Consider the following 19,253-nt stretch of genomic DNA (forward strand, 5'->3'; position numbering starts at 1 on the left):
TGTTGATTGCTAAACATGTTTCTTCATTCACACAGATCATTCCAGTAACCCACTCAGTCTAAACGTTCCATATTTTTCCCTTTCTCAACACGTTGTACTCGGGTTTTTGGTCTGTTTGCTTTACATACATACATATATTATTCATAATATTAGGGCACCTTCAACAGTTCCTTAAGCAGAGGTGCCTGGACAAGTTGGTTTGTAAAATGTTCTCCTGCCGTGCTGTAGAGTGCGAGATTTGTTGACTGTTACACTCCTGAGTTCCAAATGGAGCCGATTCTGCAGCTGCCTTTGTAGCCATCGGCCACTATAACACCGTGGTTGTCCATTATAGGCCCAGGAGGGCAGAATTAATACTCAATGTTCCCGAAATCACAAGAGATAACTTTGCAAACAATGAACCTAAATGGAAATCATTTAGGTAGTCTGTGGTTACCCTGAGCACCTGTCATGGCTCCAGCCCTCTTGACTTACATAAGGCACCATGGGCTGTATAATATAAAGTGAGCACTGAAAGTGCATATTTAAGATATGGTCTCTAACAGTTGTGGGCTGTCTGGTGTCCAAAACTGCAGGAGTATTTTACCACCTTAGACAGTGTTATACACTTGTTTGCCACTAGGGCTTGAACAGAGTGCGCTGTTTTTACCTGGATATATAGCAACATTAGTTGACACCTCTAAAATAAATACAGTTCACCACAAAATGACATAACACAAATCAAAATAATACCAACAAAAACATAACAGGGCACAAGACAAAACGCAAAACAACCAGAGTACAGCACAACTATAACACAATGTAATAATGCAGCACAAAACATGAGAGCGCCAAACCAGCAAAACACATCACGAACACAACGAAAATACACCACAACAAACGTGCACAAACACACTGCAACTTTATCAAGTCTGCTTTCATAATACACTGGTGAAAGGTGTTTGGATCAAAAATTGCCTTTATTAACCGCATGAAATAGCACCAGTAAAAAATGTTTTGTGATGTGGCCCCAAGCGCTATACATTTACCTAAGATGATAGGACAGGGGCACTGGGAATGTCATCCAATGCTGGTCAACCTCCTAAGTGCAGGCTATCTCTGTTCATGCAGCAGACAGCTGACTAGCCTTTCATCCTTTTGAAAGAAGTATTTTCACTCTCCAGGGGGCATATGTATCAACATCACCATTTGCGATTCTCAAATAGCGATATTTATAGAATCGCTATTTGAGAATTGCAAAACGGGATGTATTTAAAAAATTGCAAATTTTTTGCGATTTCTTAAAATTCCTTAATTGCGATTAGCAAATTGCGAAATCGCAATTAAGGAATACCTGCCCATTCATTTCTATGGGCCAGGAGACCCATAGGAATGAATGGGAAGTAATTCTCAAATAGCGAATTGCAATTTGCTAATCGCAATTTGAGAATAATTTCAAAGGTGCAAGGGTGTCATGATGACACCCTGATGCACCCCTGAAATGAGCATGTGTGTGCATATGGCGCACATACATGCCCTAAGGGCATGTATGAGCGCCACGTGGCACTTCGTAAAATTCAAAAAAGTGCATTTTGAAAGGAAATCGCAAATTACCACCAACTGGAAGTTGGTGGTAATTTGCGATTTCTTAAGGATAATTCGCACAACTTGGGTGCTTTTTACATATCATTTAAGAAATTGCAATTTGCGATTTCTTAAATGCTTACGCAAAATTAAGAAATCGCTAAATTAGCAATTCCTTAATTTTGCGATGGGATTTGGCTCATACATCACGATTACCGATTTTTTAATTGCAAACGCCGTTATTTTGCGAATCGCAGCGTTTGCGATTAAAAAATCGTTTGATACATATGCCCCCAGGTTAATTACACTTTCTTTTTTAAATTAGAGTCGGGATCTCCTTAATCCTGTCAGGATCTGCAACTGTTGTCCCAGTATCACAACATCAATGACAAAGTGGCCAGTGTCAATGTCATCAAATACAAGTCAAGTACAAGTTTTACCTTTTCATCCATTTTGTAGCGAGGGGAGCCATTCTGTACAGGGCAGGTGTAATGTCGCTCCTTCACCTGATGCAGGATCATCTTCCTGTTATCAAGAAGTGGGCTTTTAGGACCTTGGATTGCAGGATTCTTGGCACTGGACTGCTGGCAGGTGGAACCTCTCTGTACAAGGGTAACCTCTGACCTTCCTCCTTCTGTAGAAAAGCTAACAACATCTCCCAAAATAAAGACGTTACACAGACTCAGAATTACAACTTCATTTACATGATGTCCTTGGCAAAACAAATCTAGGACTAGAACGCACCTGTGGTCGTGGCTTTGTCGGAATAAAGGAAACACCAGTGATAACCTTCATCTTGCCTTGCCCTAGGTGACAGTGACATGCCCAGCAGGCTAAGGCTTCAATTAAACATCAGAAGTGCCCAACTCAGAAGAACACTACAATGATGATAAGAGGGGACGAGTCTGTTGTCCGTCATATTTCCCCTTTCCAGCCCTCCTCCGTCACTTCCCTCGTCTGTCGCAAGCCCCTGTGTCCATCTCCTTCCATCCCCTGCCTATTTTTTCCCATTTTTGTGTCTGTTTGCCCCAGCGCCCCCCTCCCTTCACCTTTGCCTGCCCCCCACCAGGTACCTGTTTAACCGCCCGTGATCCTCAGCTGAGAACGGAGGAGGACGCTGTGACCTACTGAGGGGGACTGCAAGTCCCAGGAAGCCCTGCTGCCATCAACGCGCCGCACCTGTGCAGGGGGAAGGCTATAACATACCTCGCAGCAACCACTTCGCGGGAGCCGCTTTGCTGCAGGAGGAGGACGCTGTGACCTACTGAGGGGGACTGCAAGCCCCAGGAACCCTGCTGCCATCAACGCGCCGCACCTGTGCAGGGGGAAGGCTATAACATACCTCGCTGCACCCGCTTCGCTGCAGGAGGAGGACGCTGTGACCTACTGAGGTGGACTGCAAGTCCCAGGAAGCCCTGCTGCCATCAACGTGCCGCACCTGTGCAGGGGGAAGGCTATAACATACCTCGCGGCACCCGCTTTGCGGCACGCGCGCAGGCGTGCGCCAGACGAAGCCCGGGCCAAGGGCGGGCCCGTCTGTGCCCGTCAGGGGCCGGAAGAGGTTGGGCTGCGCCACCCCTCTGATATTCATCGAGGAAACAACCCCTACACCCGTGTTCCAAGGTAATACGACCCAAATTGTTATACATTGCTTTTCATTGTGCCATCTTGCGGTGTTATAACTGGACCGTCTTGAGTCCTTGGAATGACGAGCAAACGCAAAGGAGTAGCCGGGACATTAGATGCTTTTATTGTGAGGGCAGAGTCCCTGCTGACCCACGAAATCGAACTGACAGAGCGACGCCTGTCCATGGACCCTGTAACATTACACTCCCGTCTATCATTAGGCGGCTTGATCACCGATAGTGTAACACGTGAAACCCCCCATAAATCACTCCCAACGGAAGCATGCTCTGTTTCTTTAGATTCATCATCGCCAAGCCCAGGAGCCCCTAATACGGAAGTCCCTGATGCACTTAGCATCAACACTAGAGCACGGGCGGCATGCCCTCAAAGGAACGCTAAAGTGAAAACACAACCTGCAAAAAGAAAGAGAAATGCAGGGATGACTAAGTCTAAAAATCCCAAAGGTTGTCAACCCGCTAATAATGTAACAAATCTGGTGGATACTTGCACTGTTTCAGTGGGCACACAGACTGATGCTTCTCTCAACCCTGCCCGTAATGACACTAATATAGGTGTTGTGGGAGACGTTGTTGTTGCCTCGGCCTTATTGAAACTTATTGAAAATGCCTTGGCTGACATTAAGAACGTAATTGATCTGAATTTCAATTTACTGTTGGGGAAAATTGAATGTTTGAACTCTGAATTGGTTAACCTAATGGGCAGGAATGTGAACTCTGTTCAAAACATTGGTAGGGGTGGCATACTTCCATCCTCTATGAGTAACACATTTGGGCAAGAGCCACATCCCAGCTCTGTCTTTCATAAAGATATTATTCCAGCTATCCCGTACACAAATTGCAGCAATATAAATGTATTCCCTGGGCTAAACCCCCATAACGAATAAAGGGAAAGACAGGGTGTCCCTTTAGAAAATACAGATAATTCTAACCTAGCCTCAGGAAGAAGCCGTCTCACTCACTCACGTCCCAGTGCCACTGCAAGTGATATAAGTTTAAACAGGGATATTCCGAATTGCCCTAGGAACGCCTGCTTTAGACCAAATACCGACGTGCTAAGTCTACCCCCTGCCTCCTGTCACTATGTGTTAGTTTTGGCTGGGGTTCCCGAATTAGTTGGAGATAAAAGGGAATCCTGGGCAGATTTGCGCAACAAGTCCGTACACTGGCTTTGCAAACACAAGGCGTTCCATCCCTCCAACATGAACGACATCCTTATGGCCAGAAGAGTAGGGTGGGTTGGTCATTCTGCCAAGGACATAAATGGCGATTGTGTTGTCCTTAATTTCCACAGAACCCATACGGTTCGCCGTTTACTGAGTCTCTCTGAGCAATCTCCCACGCAAAACACCCACATTAGTGCGCTCCCTTTGGGTTATTTTTATAAGCCACCCTCTAAACCCTCCAGGGATGCCTACGTCTTGCCTTTGATAACCAACAGGTTCAACGCACTTTCTAGTTTAGACATACAGGATTGACAACCACCACTGATGGTTGCCCAGCAGCATTATTTGGAGGATTCCCCTATAATCATAGTAACAACCGATAATGATAATGACGATCAACCCCCAACTAGAGCTAACAGCGGAGCAGATTTGAACATCATCAGTTGGAATGTAGCAGGGTTACAGTCTAAGCTTGACGACCAGGATTGGCTGCGCTTGGTTAAAGAACAAGACGTAGTAATGTTTCAGGAGACTTGGGCCACACACGTCTTGCATATCGAGGGGTTTCATTGTATTAGTGTAGCGGCATCTCGCCATAAATTGGGCCGACCATCAGGGGGCCTTTTTATTGGGCTTAATGTAGCAGCTGGAGGCAGTTTTAAGATACTTTCAACTAACAGCTGCAACTTTCAAATTGTACTTTACAAGAGAAGAGTTTCCTTTCATTTGGTAAATTTTTACAATAATGATTTCTTTTCCATTCCCAACAAGAATTTTATTGAGCTTTTCAATTTTATCTCTAATTTAGACTATCAGCAATGTTCGGGCAATACTATTGGGATCATTTTAGGAGGAGATTTTAATGCAAAATTAAATTATATGCATTTTGGGGCAGAGCCATATAATTTAGGTCCTTCTTTCCGTAAGTGTGTAGAGCTGGCAGTGTTTTTGAGGTCCCATAACCTGGTTAATGTCATGGATCCGATAGGTATTTTACACGCGACTAATAATCACCAGCCGACATTCAGAGGCAGGGGCTACTCTTCCACAATAGATTTTGTTTTTATCTCTCCCTCGCGGATTACTTAATTACCGCAGAGGTTGTTGTTACTATCCATGGGGATCACAACCCTATCAAAATAGCATTGAGATTAGCTTCGCGACCTGCGTTTTCATCTGAATGCGGGGCTAGAGATTTAATGCCTTCGACTGACAACTTAAGATTAATTTGGAGGGGCATTGACAATGGGGATTTGTTTAAGTCACTAGCTAAGGACAACTTGCCCCTCATTAATTCCTGTTTGTCATTTCAAACCCCGTATCCAGATGTAGTTCATGAGTTTTTTCTAAACTCTGTCTGGCTCTTAAAACCCTTCTGTCGAAGCCTGCACCTCTGAGAAAACAGGGCCCTAGATGGTTTGACGATGAATGTTCACTGGCTAATAAGAATCTGCGTAGGGTGTTGTCAATTTAACCTAGGTGTGCTCCAGATGAGAAACTGGCTAGGCAGAAGTACAACACAGCAGTTAACAATCGGAAGGGAGTACTCTTAAGCGACCGCTGGGAAACCCTATCGCAGGCTGCAACTGCCAAAAAGGGTAAATCATTTTTGTCTGCTGTAAGGGATCTCTGATCTATGGGACAGCTATTAACTCCCATTAGCTGCACTATTTCTAGCCAATCCTGGGAAACCCACTTTTCTAAAATCTATGCCACCCCCTTATCGGAGACCGACGAGTATGAATATGGTTCATTTACCAGTATTCAGATAACACTCTCCGAAGTAGAAGAAGCTATCCACCAGAGCATTGGGAATAAGGTCCCCGGCCCTGACGGGCTACCAATAGATCTTATCAAGTGGAAACTGGACTTTTGGGCAACGCTTCTTCTGAACGTCTTCAATAACCTAATGTATGCTCTGTTACCTGACACCTGGGCAAAGAGTATTATTGTCCCAATATTTAAAAAGGGGGATCGGTTGCAGCCCAGTAATTATAGGCCTATTTCATTGATCGATAATACCCTTAAAATATTGGGCAGAGTTTTATATAATAAGATCCTGGAATGGTCAGAGGAATGTAGCATTTTAGAGCCCTGCCAGGTAGGTTTCCGCAGTAAGGTTGGTACTAACGAACAATGTCTCAACCATAGTCTTGTAATTGCGAAATATACCATTGCACGGAACTCTCCAGTCTATTTGGCCTTCAAAGATTTGTCCTCAGCTTTTGACCTTGTTATTAGGTCAAAGCTGTGGGCTATCCTGTTGGCCTATGGTCTGGATCAACCTTTGGTCCATTTCTTGGCATATCTACACAAAGACCTCCAGGCACAAGTGAGGATTGGCAGAGGCGGGGAGGTTTCAGGACCCATTAAGGTCGGAAGGGGGGTCAGGCAGGGATGTGTCTTGGCTCCTCTTCTTTTCATCATCTATATTAATGGATTGAACAAATCACTAGTATCCATGACCCAAGACATCCCTATGATTAATGGGAAACCCCTCCTTGTGCTATTATATGCAGATCATGCGGTTCTTATATGCCGCACCCCAAATTCTCTGCGCATTCTTGTACAGTCTTTTGTTAAATATATGGATAGTCTGGACCTAAGAGTTAATTTTAATAAATCATTCGCCAGCTCAGCTCTATTGCTGTTGGTAGTCAAAAATTGATAAGCACCTGTAAATTCCCCTCCCTTGGGGTGGTTTTTGCTGAGAACGGCTCCTGGACTGAGCATCTTAGCCATTCCAGGAGCAAGTTCTCAAAGACCATCAATTCGATTTTCAGTTTTCCCCGTCCAAAGAACTCAGGTGCTTTTTTAGCTATTTTAATTTTTTTAAAACTACAATGTGTTCCTAGGGGCTACTTATGGAGCCGAGATTTGAGGTACTGCAAACAGTTCCTGCATCCAGCAGGAAGAAAACAGATTTTGCAGGAAACTGGTGGGTATCCCAATCTCCACCCCACAATATATTTGCCACAAAGAATTAAACTTAAATTATATAAATGATTTTATACGTGCTCGTCCAGCCCTTTTCTGGTTATCGGTCTGGAAGAACGAGGCAGCAACTTTAACTAGAGACATTATTACCGATTGTTTGAAGTGTGAGAAGGGGATGGACATTCCCTGGCTATCTGGAGTATATCAGAGTTTATGCAGCATCAATAAAGGTTGTATCTTCTAAGATCCCAGCAAAGCTGAAACTCTGCATAAAAAATAAGCGCCCTCTATTTGTCATATAGTACAGAAAGATTCGCGCTGGAATCGAAGAAACCCTTTGTTTCTAGTTATGACTCTTGAGCGGCACTGCCACCCTCTACCAAATTATCTTATTTTACCTATGAGTTACTAGTAAAGGAGCCTTCTATTCCGCTTGTGAGCAGGGACAGGTAAATTTGCATTGTGTTTTCCTCTTGGCTACCATTCGAAACTTGATTTAGTACCCTGTCCCTGTGACGGGGTGAGTGGCCAATCAACCTCACATTTTTTGTTTTTCTGTAATTATTACATGAAATACAGCAAGGGGCTTCTTTACCCTTTTTTTAATAGGAGCAGGCATATTAGCTTGAATTCTGCCTTTTTAAGTATACTTGCCTTGACCGACGAAGAGCTTGTTTTTCGTGCAAGTACATTTCTGAGAATTGCTACTCCGTAAGACAATGCTCAACCTTTGAGTTTCTAAGTCATGAATGGATACATTTATAATCGCTGATAATGAATCTTCCGTTTTATTTACATAACTGAAAATTTTTATAAGCATTTATTGTTACTCTTCTTTTGTCACATACATTTCTTTTTACTATTTTGTACTTTTATGGATACAAATGTTTATCCGAATAAAGTTTATGAACTGAACTGATAAGAGAGAACATAGCCTGAAACCATGACACTGACAAGCAGAATCCAGATGACTATCTCTGGATGACAATGAAGTGACCAGAAATGACAACTCTCTGAACTTCTCTGAAGCTGCAGAGGGTAACTTGGTGGAGAGAGAATGCATCATCTTGGAAAGGGTAATTTCTATTCATGAAGCAGTATATGCCTTTAGGGTCTTCTAGGCACTACGTGTTGATCTGTCAGACAATTCTTGTGCATCAGTAACAAACACCAAGTATATTTTTCCGATTTTTGGACATGTCTGACCTAGCAGAATGACTACTGCAGCCAGGAGGAGCCACTCTCACACCTGAGCCTGGTGTCTACCAGCATGTCTGGCACTTAGTTTGTGTCATTGCTTAGGGAGTCAGTGTTTGGCATTTTTTAAACATCTTTTTAAAATCCTGATTTTGACGTCAGTGTATGTTTTAACAGTAAATAATAATGCGCAAACTACATTATACACTTGTACAGAACTCCAGTAATACCGAATCAAACAAAACAGTGCCTCATTTGAAAGGCTATAGAACTGGTCACCATAAACATCCCCAAATGCTCACTCACTCCCAGGAGGGTACTCTTAAAATGCTGTGAACTCACTCCCAGGAGGGTGCTCTTAAAATGCTGTGAACTCACTCCAGAAGGCTGTGAAGTATCCACCTGCCTCGTATTAACTATTTTCCCCCTTGGTCTCCCCTTCCCCTATATCTCAAAATCAAACATTTGCAGATCCTTCAGTCATGGTGGATACTTTAAAAAAATTCCCAAATCAGTGGCGTGAACAAAAAGCAGACATCAAATCTTATAAAAGCCAGCCTTCTATTTGTTTAGACTATAGGACAGTTTTCAAGTTACATTGAATGCCACAGTCTCAGTGCATATACATCCTTGTTGAATGCATATGTCTTTTTGAAACTAGAGGCTAGTAGCATCCTTGCTGCTACCAGCATATGTGTGGGCAAGGCATGGCTATACATTGGAATGTCTTCTGTGTCGACCACTGAAGACCAAATATCATCTCCTTTGAATATTCACAAATTGAGAACACCATAACTTCCTTTGTATGGCCGAGGTTCTCTTACCAAAAGTGTCTAACTTTGAATAGGGTCATCACATAAGCGAATAGGGGTGCATCCTTACACCGCCAACCTTTTCCATCTAACCATGGGTTCCTTCAACCACTATGGGGTAAGGTACCCTATATGAATAATGGGCCTCTTGAAGCACTAACCCAGCTCTATCATTCACCCAAGATCCTTTTCCCACGCTCTCCGGCACGCCTATGTTTTACCTTTCCAAGAATACAGTAAATACATGGAATGAAGCCCCTTGAAAATGTTTATCACAAATCAACTTCTCAAAAGGTGTAAGAGATTGCATGCTGCCAGGGCAGGGACAAGCATGAATACGCCCTCACTGAGCTCCAGACTCCGGGGCTGTTAAATAGTTCCATCCACAAGCAAAATGGACTTTTGACACCACTAAAAGAAATAAGGAGTAGAAGAAAATAAGATATAACCGACTGATAATGTCAGATTCATCCCGGTGTCCTACCAAATTAGATATTCTCACCAGATGTTCACCACAGCCATGCCTGATGAAATCAAGATGGCCGCTGAGGAAACTGGATAGACAAAGTCACGGTGCCGTAAGGGAGAATCAATCTGAATGGAAATCTGCGGGAGACAAAGAGAAACATCTGGTTGCAGTTTAAACTGGAGCTCCTATGAAAAGTGGAAAAGACAGGAGTGGTGCACTGGGATTCGGGTAGGTGCCGCACTTTCTTAAAGGTGAGAAGAGAACTGACTTCAGCAGGTGGAGGTGCAAGCTTGCCTGAGAAGGCTGAATGCCTGAAAAAAAAACAATTAATAGAAAATGGACCTCAGTAGCTCCAGAATCCCTGCACGAAGGGGTTGGGGGGACAACTACAAAGAAGCAAAGAAGGCGGGGAAACGCTGTGGGGAAGTGGAAACAACACTGAAGCATAGAAATGATAACAAGGGCCTACAAGATTATAAAAGAAACTGCCATCTCTGAAGCACCACGTAACACAAGTCCACTTAATTTGAGCATGCATACTCTAGAGGTAAACAGATTACAAAAGAAGTCAAAGAAAACAATTCATAATATTGCCATTTATAAACAAAGGACGTAGTGGATTGCACCAGTTGCACCACTTTCATCTGTTCCTGATGGCGAATAATGAACAAAATAAACCCTTACATAAGCCCCCAAGACAACCTCCAGCATAGATGCTTTCCAGGTAGATAAAACTGAAAAAATTCAAACAAGCACAAATGTGAGTAGCGCAGAAGAACTTTCACAACGCCAGATCATCTCAGGTGACACGCAAAGTCCATCCATAAACGGAGATGCACAAGTTCTAATTCAATAATTCAGGAAGGGCCTCAGACAGGACTTTCCAAAACTCCTATCCCAGCTTGATTACACTCTTTAGAAAATAAAAAACCATGTGGAATAACTAGAAACTACCACAACTGATCAAGCGTACGGACAGTACACCGTGTTCAAAAGAGTTGGCATATTAGAACAATCCCAACAAACGTTTCAGAAGATAGATGATTGTGAAAATAGTTTGAAATGCAATAACCTTTGTACTAGAGGGAACAGTTCAGAAATTCCAGATGTGAAATTGGGTCCACATGTCCAGAGGCTGTTCTGAAAGTTCATACAAACTCCAGAAAGAAACAGAAGAGTCTTTTCTGCATTCCAAAGTACAAGGAATCTCAACCCAGATGCTATATCTAGGGTCCACGTCATCCAGATGAAAGAGGACGTATTTGCAGCCACATGGAAGTAGGACAAAATACAGCATGAAGGCGAAACTCTAATAATCATCCAAGATGTCTCCACATAAACCATCAAGAGAAGGGAAGAATTACAGGAAGTGACAACTCGTCTTCGAGATCAGAAATGTACCTATTGCTGGGGATTTCCATTCCGACTACTATTCAAACTGAAATTTAAAAAACATATACACGAAAGAGGTCTCCTAAATCTCAGCCCCCAAGAAAAAGAAGGTCTTGGGATTGAAACATCTAGAGAGGAACTTGGCAAAAAACACAGATTAAAGTAAAAACCAAACATTAAAGTAAAAAAGAAAAAAGGCATCTCAGAAGTCTTAGAAACAGAACAACGGGAAGCAACCTTGGAGGAAGACTAACTTAACTTTTTGTATATGCTTTTGAGTGTATTGAGAAATGAGGGACAATACATAGATTCAATGATACAGTATTTTTCAAATGTTTTCTTAAGGTAGTGTAGTCAACAAAGTCTATCAATAAGAATACCTCTTTGCAAAACATAATAAGTATGATATCAGTCATAATGGATAAAAACCTTTTTCGAAATACATGTCTAATTAGTCCTAAATTAGAAATCTTTATAGCGAGACTAATCACCCCAGTTAAGAAACCGGTTGTGGCCCCACCTCCCAAATTTCAAGCATATCCTATACTGAGTGACTTGACACCGATTAACCAGTTAGGTTCTCCCCACATACAAGTTTACTGAAACCAAAACCCACAATATTTCCCATTATAAACAGATGCAGATACAACCAACAAATCATAAGTATCATGAGATGGTGAGGATAGTATTCATAATAATTAACTAACTTATGTTAAACTATTTGGGCATTGGCTCGTTTGTATGCAGTGTGGACCACCATAGAGTTTGACTGAAGCTGCCTGCAGATGTAGTGAGGGTTCATAAATATATATTTTTTTATCTACCCTCAGCATGAAGGCCCGGGCCTTAAAGGCTCGTTGAAGATGTCCAGAGCTGTTTGAGCATGCCCATTAGCATGGGAAGAAATGGCAGGGTGTGCTGTGTGGTGGACAGAGTCTCGACTAAGAAGTCTTCATCGTCCTGGACAGTATGCTGATCAACCTGATGAAAGGTGGCTGCACGGTGTATCACCTCGTGAAACGTCATCGGGGGAGGGTATGGCCAGGTAGAGGTCCAACTCCGATTCCCCCAGGAGACTGACATTGTAGTCGTCTCACTGGTTGTCCCTATGCTCAGGGTTATAACAGGCCTTGTAGGGGGTCTACCAGGTATAAAGGACTGCCTCCTCCATAAGAGGGATGTGGTGAACCCTGTGGCAAAGGTGGTGGAGGTGGGTGACCCATTTTGTGGTGGCAGAGGATGTGGGGGAGCAGGAGGGGGAAGAGGTGGAGGAAGAGGAAAAGGAGGAATGAGATGCCAGGGGACGAGCAGGGAGTGGGCTAGCTTTATATGTTTGGGAGTAGGTGTAGGCTCTAGTGCAAGCTGTCCCTTGAAAGTCAATTTTCTCTTCCTGGTAAGAGTGTCTTGTGCCTTAAGTGAAAGCTTCGTCAAGATATTTCCAGTTTCTAGTTTGATGAAGATTCTCTTTTGACGTGCATCTAGCATTTCATGGAGATTCTGAAATATGGGCTGCTCCAAATCCTTTGAACATCCAGATGACTGGGCTCTTGACATCAAACAACTTGACCGAAAAAGGTTTCTTCCCGCTTGCTGAAGCCCAGCTGTGTTTTGGTGCTGGTTGATGTTTCCATGCCGAAGAGGGTTTTGGTGCCGATTCCGGTGCCGGCGTAAACTGACCTGTTGGTGCTGAGGATGGCTGCGGCTTGTGAGCCGTTTTCGGTGCCAGCAGAGGAAGCGGTTTTGCCTCCAACGCTTTCTATTTGTGACAACCAATGCCTACAGGCAGGGGCAGACAGCAAGCCTGCTGGTGGGTCTCTGGGCTCAACCCCTGCACCATCCTCGCTGGGGCAGTGCTTGGCTGTGCATGATGACAGTGTGCAATCGGAAGATGGAAGGTTCCACTCACAATCGAAGGCTTCAAGACTCGCTGTGCCTTTCGATCCTGCCTAGAGCCTTTTTAGATTGGAAGGCGAGGCAGACTGAATAGGCGGCCTCGTTGTGGTTGGGTGAGAAACAAAGGTTGCAGACCTGGTCATGGCTGGTTCAAGAGTACTTGCAGTGACACTGCGGGCAATATTGAAAGGGTGTCCTTTCCATCACTGTCCGATAATCTCCAAAGAGAAGAACCAAAGAGGAGGCGCAAGGTTCCACAAGAGACAGGGTCCCAAGGAGGGGTAGCAAGAGAAACCCAGTTGGTGCAACCAGGAAAACCTGAACGGTAAGAGTTTTTCCTGTCAACAGGAGAGGATAGGCCGAAGAGGTCCGACAACTAACACCATAGGCATTTGTGGAGTCAGCAGCAAGGTTGACCACAACTCCCAGCCAACACCAGTCTCGCAGGGGCCACGGTGACGATAGATCCGGCGCAGGAGCGCCCAAATCCAGTCTCCTGCGGCCCGAGACGCGCCTGGGCAAAGCCTGGGCCAAGGACAGGCCCGTCCTGCACCCATCAGAGCCCAGAGGAGGCTGGGGCTGGGCCCACCCTCTGGGTTTCGCACCACGATTGCCCCCCAGGACCTCCCCAGCACATTCCTGTACAGTCATCCCACAGAGAGGCGAGACCTTGGATAGCCAGGGACGGTATGTGCTTTTTCTTTCTAACCTGGTCAGGGTATATGTGGTATCTGCGGGTACATGGTGGCTTCTATATCTCTTGAGACAAGCTGCCAGTTTAGTAGTCTGGACGATTTGACGGGTCTATGTTACAAGGACTCCTCCTTGCATGTACTGCGCCGCAGAGCCCTCCGTTTATTCTGAGGGGCTTCTTCCCCCCCGCCTGGCTCCATGGGGAAATGTAAGACAGCAGCAGTTATTCATGTGGCCCCGCTATCACAGCCATGGACTGCTTTTTGCAGAGAGCTGCTGGAGTTCTAGATAAGGAGATCAAGTTGGTGACCCGTAGGTTGACGCGATCTCCCGCTAGCCATTTGGATCCTTGTATCTTCAGCCTGGTTCCCGGTCAGGCCAACGTTTTGAGTCTACTGGACATGGTGCCCCACGCATCCCTAGCACCCCCCTCAAGAATGGATCGGGAGTATGATAGGGGAAACAACCCCAAGAATAGTGGGGGGGCCTGTAGGGGTCCTCCTGTATCAGTGAACTCAACAGCTTCTGGCGTGTCGGTTGCAAATTTCTCCACCCCTTACCAGACTGCAGGAGATGAGGTGTCTAGTAGAGGGCCAGGACCTGGGACTAAGCATAGGTGCACTGTGCTGGGGGCCAAGGCAAAACATTCCAAAGTGGATAGCCTCATTTCCTCTAGCCCAGGTGTGGCACCACCCACGAAAGATGAGATTGCAACTATGTTGGATGCCGGTGTGTCTTCCCTCCTCGAGGGGTTGGTCTTCAAATTGGACCAAATCAAGCAACGTTTGACCGCAATTGAAAGGGACATTTCTCATTGGTTTCAATTTAACACAAAGTCTAGTAACATAGCCCCCATCGTTCATACGGCTAAAGCAGCCTAGGGGAGTTATAAGGGTGCAGATCAGTTTGGCACCGCGGCGATACAAGGTGGGGTATATTCGACTTATCCTCAATTGAGGGAGCCTACTATCCTGCCTACTTTTCCCCTGCTATGGCCTGCCCTGCCTCCGCTATTGCCGCTAAAGGAAGGACCCCATGTGGGGTCGCACCCCAAGGCGGCTGTTGGGACAGAGTGTCACCGAAATAGCAACTTGACCCCTAGGAGAGAGTGTGGAGTAGGCGGGACCACCCCCGGGTCCACTCCATCCTTAAGCAGGGATTTAAGTGCGCAGTCCAACGGCTCAACTAGTATTCACTTGCCACCAGAAGCAACACCGTACGTTGTGCTTCTGGGTAAGGTACCAGTGCTAAAGCCTGGTTCCGCTGGAGATTTTTACCAGTTAAAAAATTATGTTTTGCACTGGTTGAACAAAAATACATGTCTGGGATTCAGAGTGGAGAAGCACATCATCATGGCCCGGAGGGTGGCCTGGATAGGAGGTCAAAAAAGAGCTACAGTTGAGACTGTGTAATAATCAATTTCAACCAGCCGCACTTGGCACAGAGAATCCTTTACTCTGTTTATGACTGTTCCACAACAGGTCCCGTTTCTTCCACCGTGGCCCTTACCCATGGCTTCTTTTACAGACCACCGCCCCTGGCCTTAACTCCAACCCCATGGTGCACTATAAAACCCTCACGTACAGCCTCACAGGAATGGTTTCAGGCCCCGCACCGGTTAAAATGTTCAACTCTTTTGCTTCCCTAGGGAATCTTGATACCTGCGATTGACTTGCAGAACCCATAACTATTATCCATATAGCTTTGTCACAGCCATTAGTCCCCCAGTACCAGTTGGACCATACTGTTCATGGACCTTACCTCAGGGACTCAAACTTTTGTAATCTTATGTCCTGGAACATAGCTGGCTAGCCTAGCAAGTTGGCAGTAACAGAGTGGTGTTGCTTTGTTAAAACGTTTGAAACTTATTTGTTTACAAGTGACCTCGGTTATTAATGATTCCCCTCCGTTGGGAGGATACAAGTCATTCACAGTACCTGCAATACCTTCAAGGGTGGGAAGTGCCAAGGGAGGTCTTACTGTTTATGTCTCATTACGGTTAAAAGGGGTTATCGTTGAATTGAACACAAACAACCCATGTCTGCCGGCCTTGTTATTTTCTTCAGGACCCAGAATTTTATTGCTCCTGAATTTTGATAATGCTACCTCGTCTCTACCTGAAGTGTGTAATATAGCACCTTTTTGACTAACTTTAGCAGTTCTACCCGCCACACTTCTAACATCGTTATGGTGGCAGATTTTAATATTCACCCATTCGGGGATTCAATATCGCAAATGATGGGGGCTCAGGTTGTCCCCATTATACATTAGTATATCTTGAACATAGCAGCCAGGGGCACACTCTGTACACCCTAACTTGTGACTTTGACCTCCAATCAGTTATGGGCAAATTGGATCCGGAACAGAGGTCCATCATTCCCACGTTTAAGGGACAAGGTGGTGATACTTTTATTAATTACATTTTTGTTTCTATCCCTCTTTTTTATCTGATTTTAGTATTAAAGCAAGCATTTTTTGCGACCACAACCCCTTATGCCTTAAAGCCAGTTGGCCTGTTTTGAGCATGAAAAAGGGGAGTGAGGGTGATGTAGCACTGCGGACAACTGATGGGGAAAGAACACTGAAATGGACACAAATCATTCCTGACTCCTTTCTTGCGTCTCTTCAAGCTATTTGCCTGAATGAGATTTAGATTTGCCTGACCGTCCACTCTCAGTTAGACAAGAAAGTCATTAAAGCTTTTGAACCCATCTCTCATGTTATCGCCGACCAATTATCGGTCCCATCGTCTAAAAGCCAACACGACAGGGGACTCTGGTGGTTTAACTAAGGTTGTTCTTTAGCGGCCAGGTCAACTAAAAACACACTGCATGACACTCCTAGAAATAATGCTTTAATTCGAACATATAGAAAGCATTATAAAGTGGCCCTGTGCACCTGTAAGGAAGCCTTGAAGGAGGATGCCTGGATCAAGCTCATGGAAGCTAGCACCACCAACAACAGCACTAAGTTTTGGAGTATTGTCAACAGTCCATTATTGGAGGGAAACAAGCAATACTTTAGATGCCCACATTACAGAGAATGACTGTGTCAGCCACTTTGAGGGTATGTTTGGGGGTTCAACTATCCAGAGCACTCTACTGGCGATAGGTAAAGGAATATCAGCTCTGTTTGTTTCGGAGGGCGAAGTGAGGTGGGGAATACGTGGTATGACCCGCAACAAGGCCCCTGGCCCGCATGGCATCCCCCCGACCTCTACATGTCCCATCTAGATTTCTGGGTTTTAGTTCTTACCCCTGTCATAAACACGGACGTTAGGACCGGTCCCCCGGTCTCATGGGCCACCTCTATGATTGTGCCATTGTTCAAAAAGGAGAACAGAGATAGCACACACTGTTAGAGGCCAATTTCCCTACTAGATTCAGTGGTCAAAGATGTTGGAAGGATCCTTCTAGACAGGCTGTCTGCATGGGCTGGTGAAAACAACATCTTGTCAGACGTGCAATATGGTTTTCGCCCTGGTCATTCAATGTTAGACCAATGCCTGAATCTCTTCATGCTAACAAAAAAATATACAGTTTCATGCCCTGGTCCTGGCCTTTATGGACCTCTCTTCCGTATTTGATTGTATGAACAGAACCAAGCTCTGGCGGATTCTGTTATCTATTGGGGTGGAGAGAGACACACTTTTCTTCTTACAAGATCTCACAGGGACACTAATGCGACTGTACACTATTCAGGCGATCAGAAGGTCTCACGCTCCTTCTGTATACAGAATGGGGTCCGCCAGGGTTGTATCTTGGCCCCTTTTTTATTTAACATCTATATGAATAATTTGGAGAAGACCTTACTGGAGACTGAGGTGGATTTTCCCCAGGTGGTACAGCGAGGACTCCCAATTTTATTGTACGCAGACTACGCTGTTTTAAAGGCCAGGGTCGAACGGAACCTGCAAACCCTTTTACAATCTTTTTAAACTCTTTTGTTCACTTTATGGGGGAATTGGACTTGAAGGTCAACAATTCTAAAGTCCTACATTATGCCAGTGGGGGCCCACAGTAGTAGACCATACACCTTTATAGTAGGGTCGTCACCGATCCCTAATTCGAGTGTTTTCTCCTATCTGTGGGTTTTGATAGACACTAAATCAAAATGGGGGCCCCAACTCACTCGTAAAAGAAATGGCCTGCCACGGGATACAGCAGCCATATTTAATATTGCCTCTAGATTAGGGAAAAGACCGGTAGGGGCCCTACTAAAGATCTATAGGGCCAAATGTATTTCAAAGGCACTTTATGGCAGCGAAATCTGGGGGTACATCAATTCAGATGATCGCCAAACGGTGGAAAACAAGTTCATGAGACAACTTTTATCTGTCCCCCAGGGTATACTCCCTCCTTCAGGGTAGACGAGGAGCTTGGCATGACCTACATCTCTGATTTAATAGCATTTTGCCCGGTAGCCCTATGATTAAAAATGTGGGCATTTAAGGGGATCACGCTAAATAAGGCAATTTTAAAAGACTGCTTGGCCCTAGACCATGCCTCTCGCGTACTGTGGTTTAAATACATTGAAGGAAGTCTAACGAGTATAGGGAGAGGAGACCTCTTTACAAACCTGGACCAGGTCAACGAGACGGATTTAAACACCATCAAGGCGGCCTTCTTTGAGCAGCAGATGGTGGCCAGGGAAGTGACGGAGCTTCTGAAGCCCAGTGTTTGTTATTTTATCATGTTAAGAACCACCCAGCTGGAGGACCGTATCTATTAGGCTTTATAAATTAATATGATAGATTTTTACTGACTAGGTTCAGGTTTAAACTTATTCATCTCCTTCTAGCCCATCCGAGGGGGCAAAGCTAGGGCCAAATCCTTCCGTCCCATGGTTCTGACAGAAAATCCCCACAGGATATGGAAAATTTTATGATGTTTTGCAGTTTTTATGATACCCCATGGAAGTCTTTTTTAATCCCGGTTCTGAAAAAAGCTAATTTTAGGCAAGTGCGGCCCGCTTTTATTTTTTTACAAATGCTTATGGGCAGCACTGTTTTTTATGTACTTAATTTTTTTAAGTCGGCTATTAGGCTCAGGTCCACTTGCGATTAATCAGGCTGTGTTACACCCACCCTTCCCGTCTGTGTATCTATTTCTGAGCACAAAATATCTGTTTAATAATTAAACATACACGGGGTGTGGCTACGGAGCAATAGGAGATGGCCGTCGCTCGGGGTAGCTCCGTGGCGGTGTAGGGCACCGGACAGCTTCCTGGCATATCTACCTGCATTTGGGACCGCTCTCATTCGTCTGAACACTTGCTCCACTGTTCGCGACCTCCGAGGATTAATGGGGTGAGCGCAGGACATGCTTTTTTCCTTCTTTAACCGGCCGCGGTTTAACACACTGTAGCGGCCGACATTTTGAATTCCTGTTGTTCTCCTCACCCGCTGGCCGACACTATGGGACACTTTTCTCCTCATAAAAAAATGTTTATAGACAATTTTTTCTGCGTTTTGTCTGCATTTTGCTAC

General features: G+C 44.8%; 1 protein-coding gene across 4 annotated transcripts in view; it reads right to left on the bottom strand.

Moving 5' to 3' along the window:
- Positions 1 to 19,253, bottom strand: part of C1_2H9orf43 (chromosome 1_2 C9orf43 homolog) — a 285,830-nt gene that overhangs the window by 136,897 nt on the left and 129,680 nt on the right. For all 4 annotated transcript variants that reach the window (XM_085609947.1, XM_085609948.1, XM_085609945.1 and 1 more), the window contains one exon: positions 2,004 to 2,208. In XM_085609947.1, coding sequence (XP_085466073.1) covers positions 2,004 to 2,208 — 205 coding nt within the window. The remainder of the gene's footprint in view (positions 1 to 2,003; positions 2,209 to 19,253) is intronic.

Source organism: Triturus cristatus, chromosome 1_2 (genome assembly GCF_964204655.1).
Source record: "Triturus cristatus chromosome 1_2, aTriCri1.1, whole genome shotgun sequence".
NCBI lineage: Eukaryota > Metazoa > Chordata > Amphibia > Caudata > Salamandridae > Triturus > Triturus cristatus.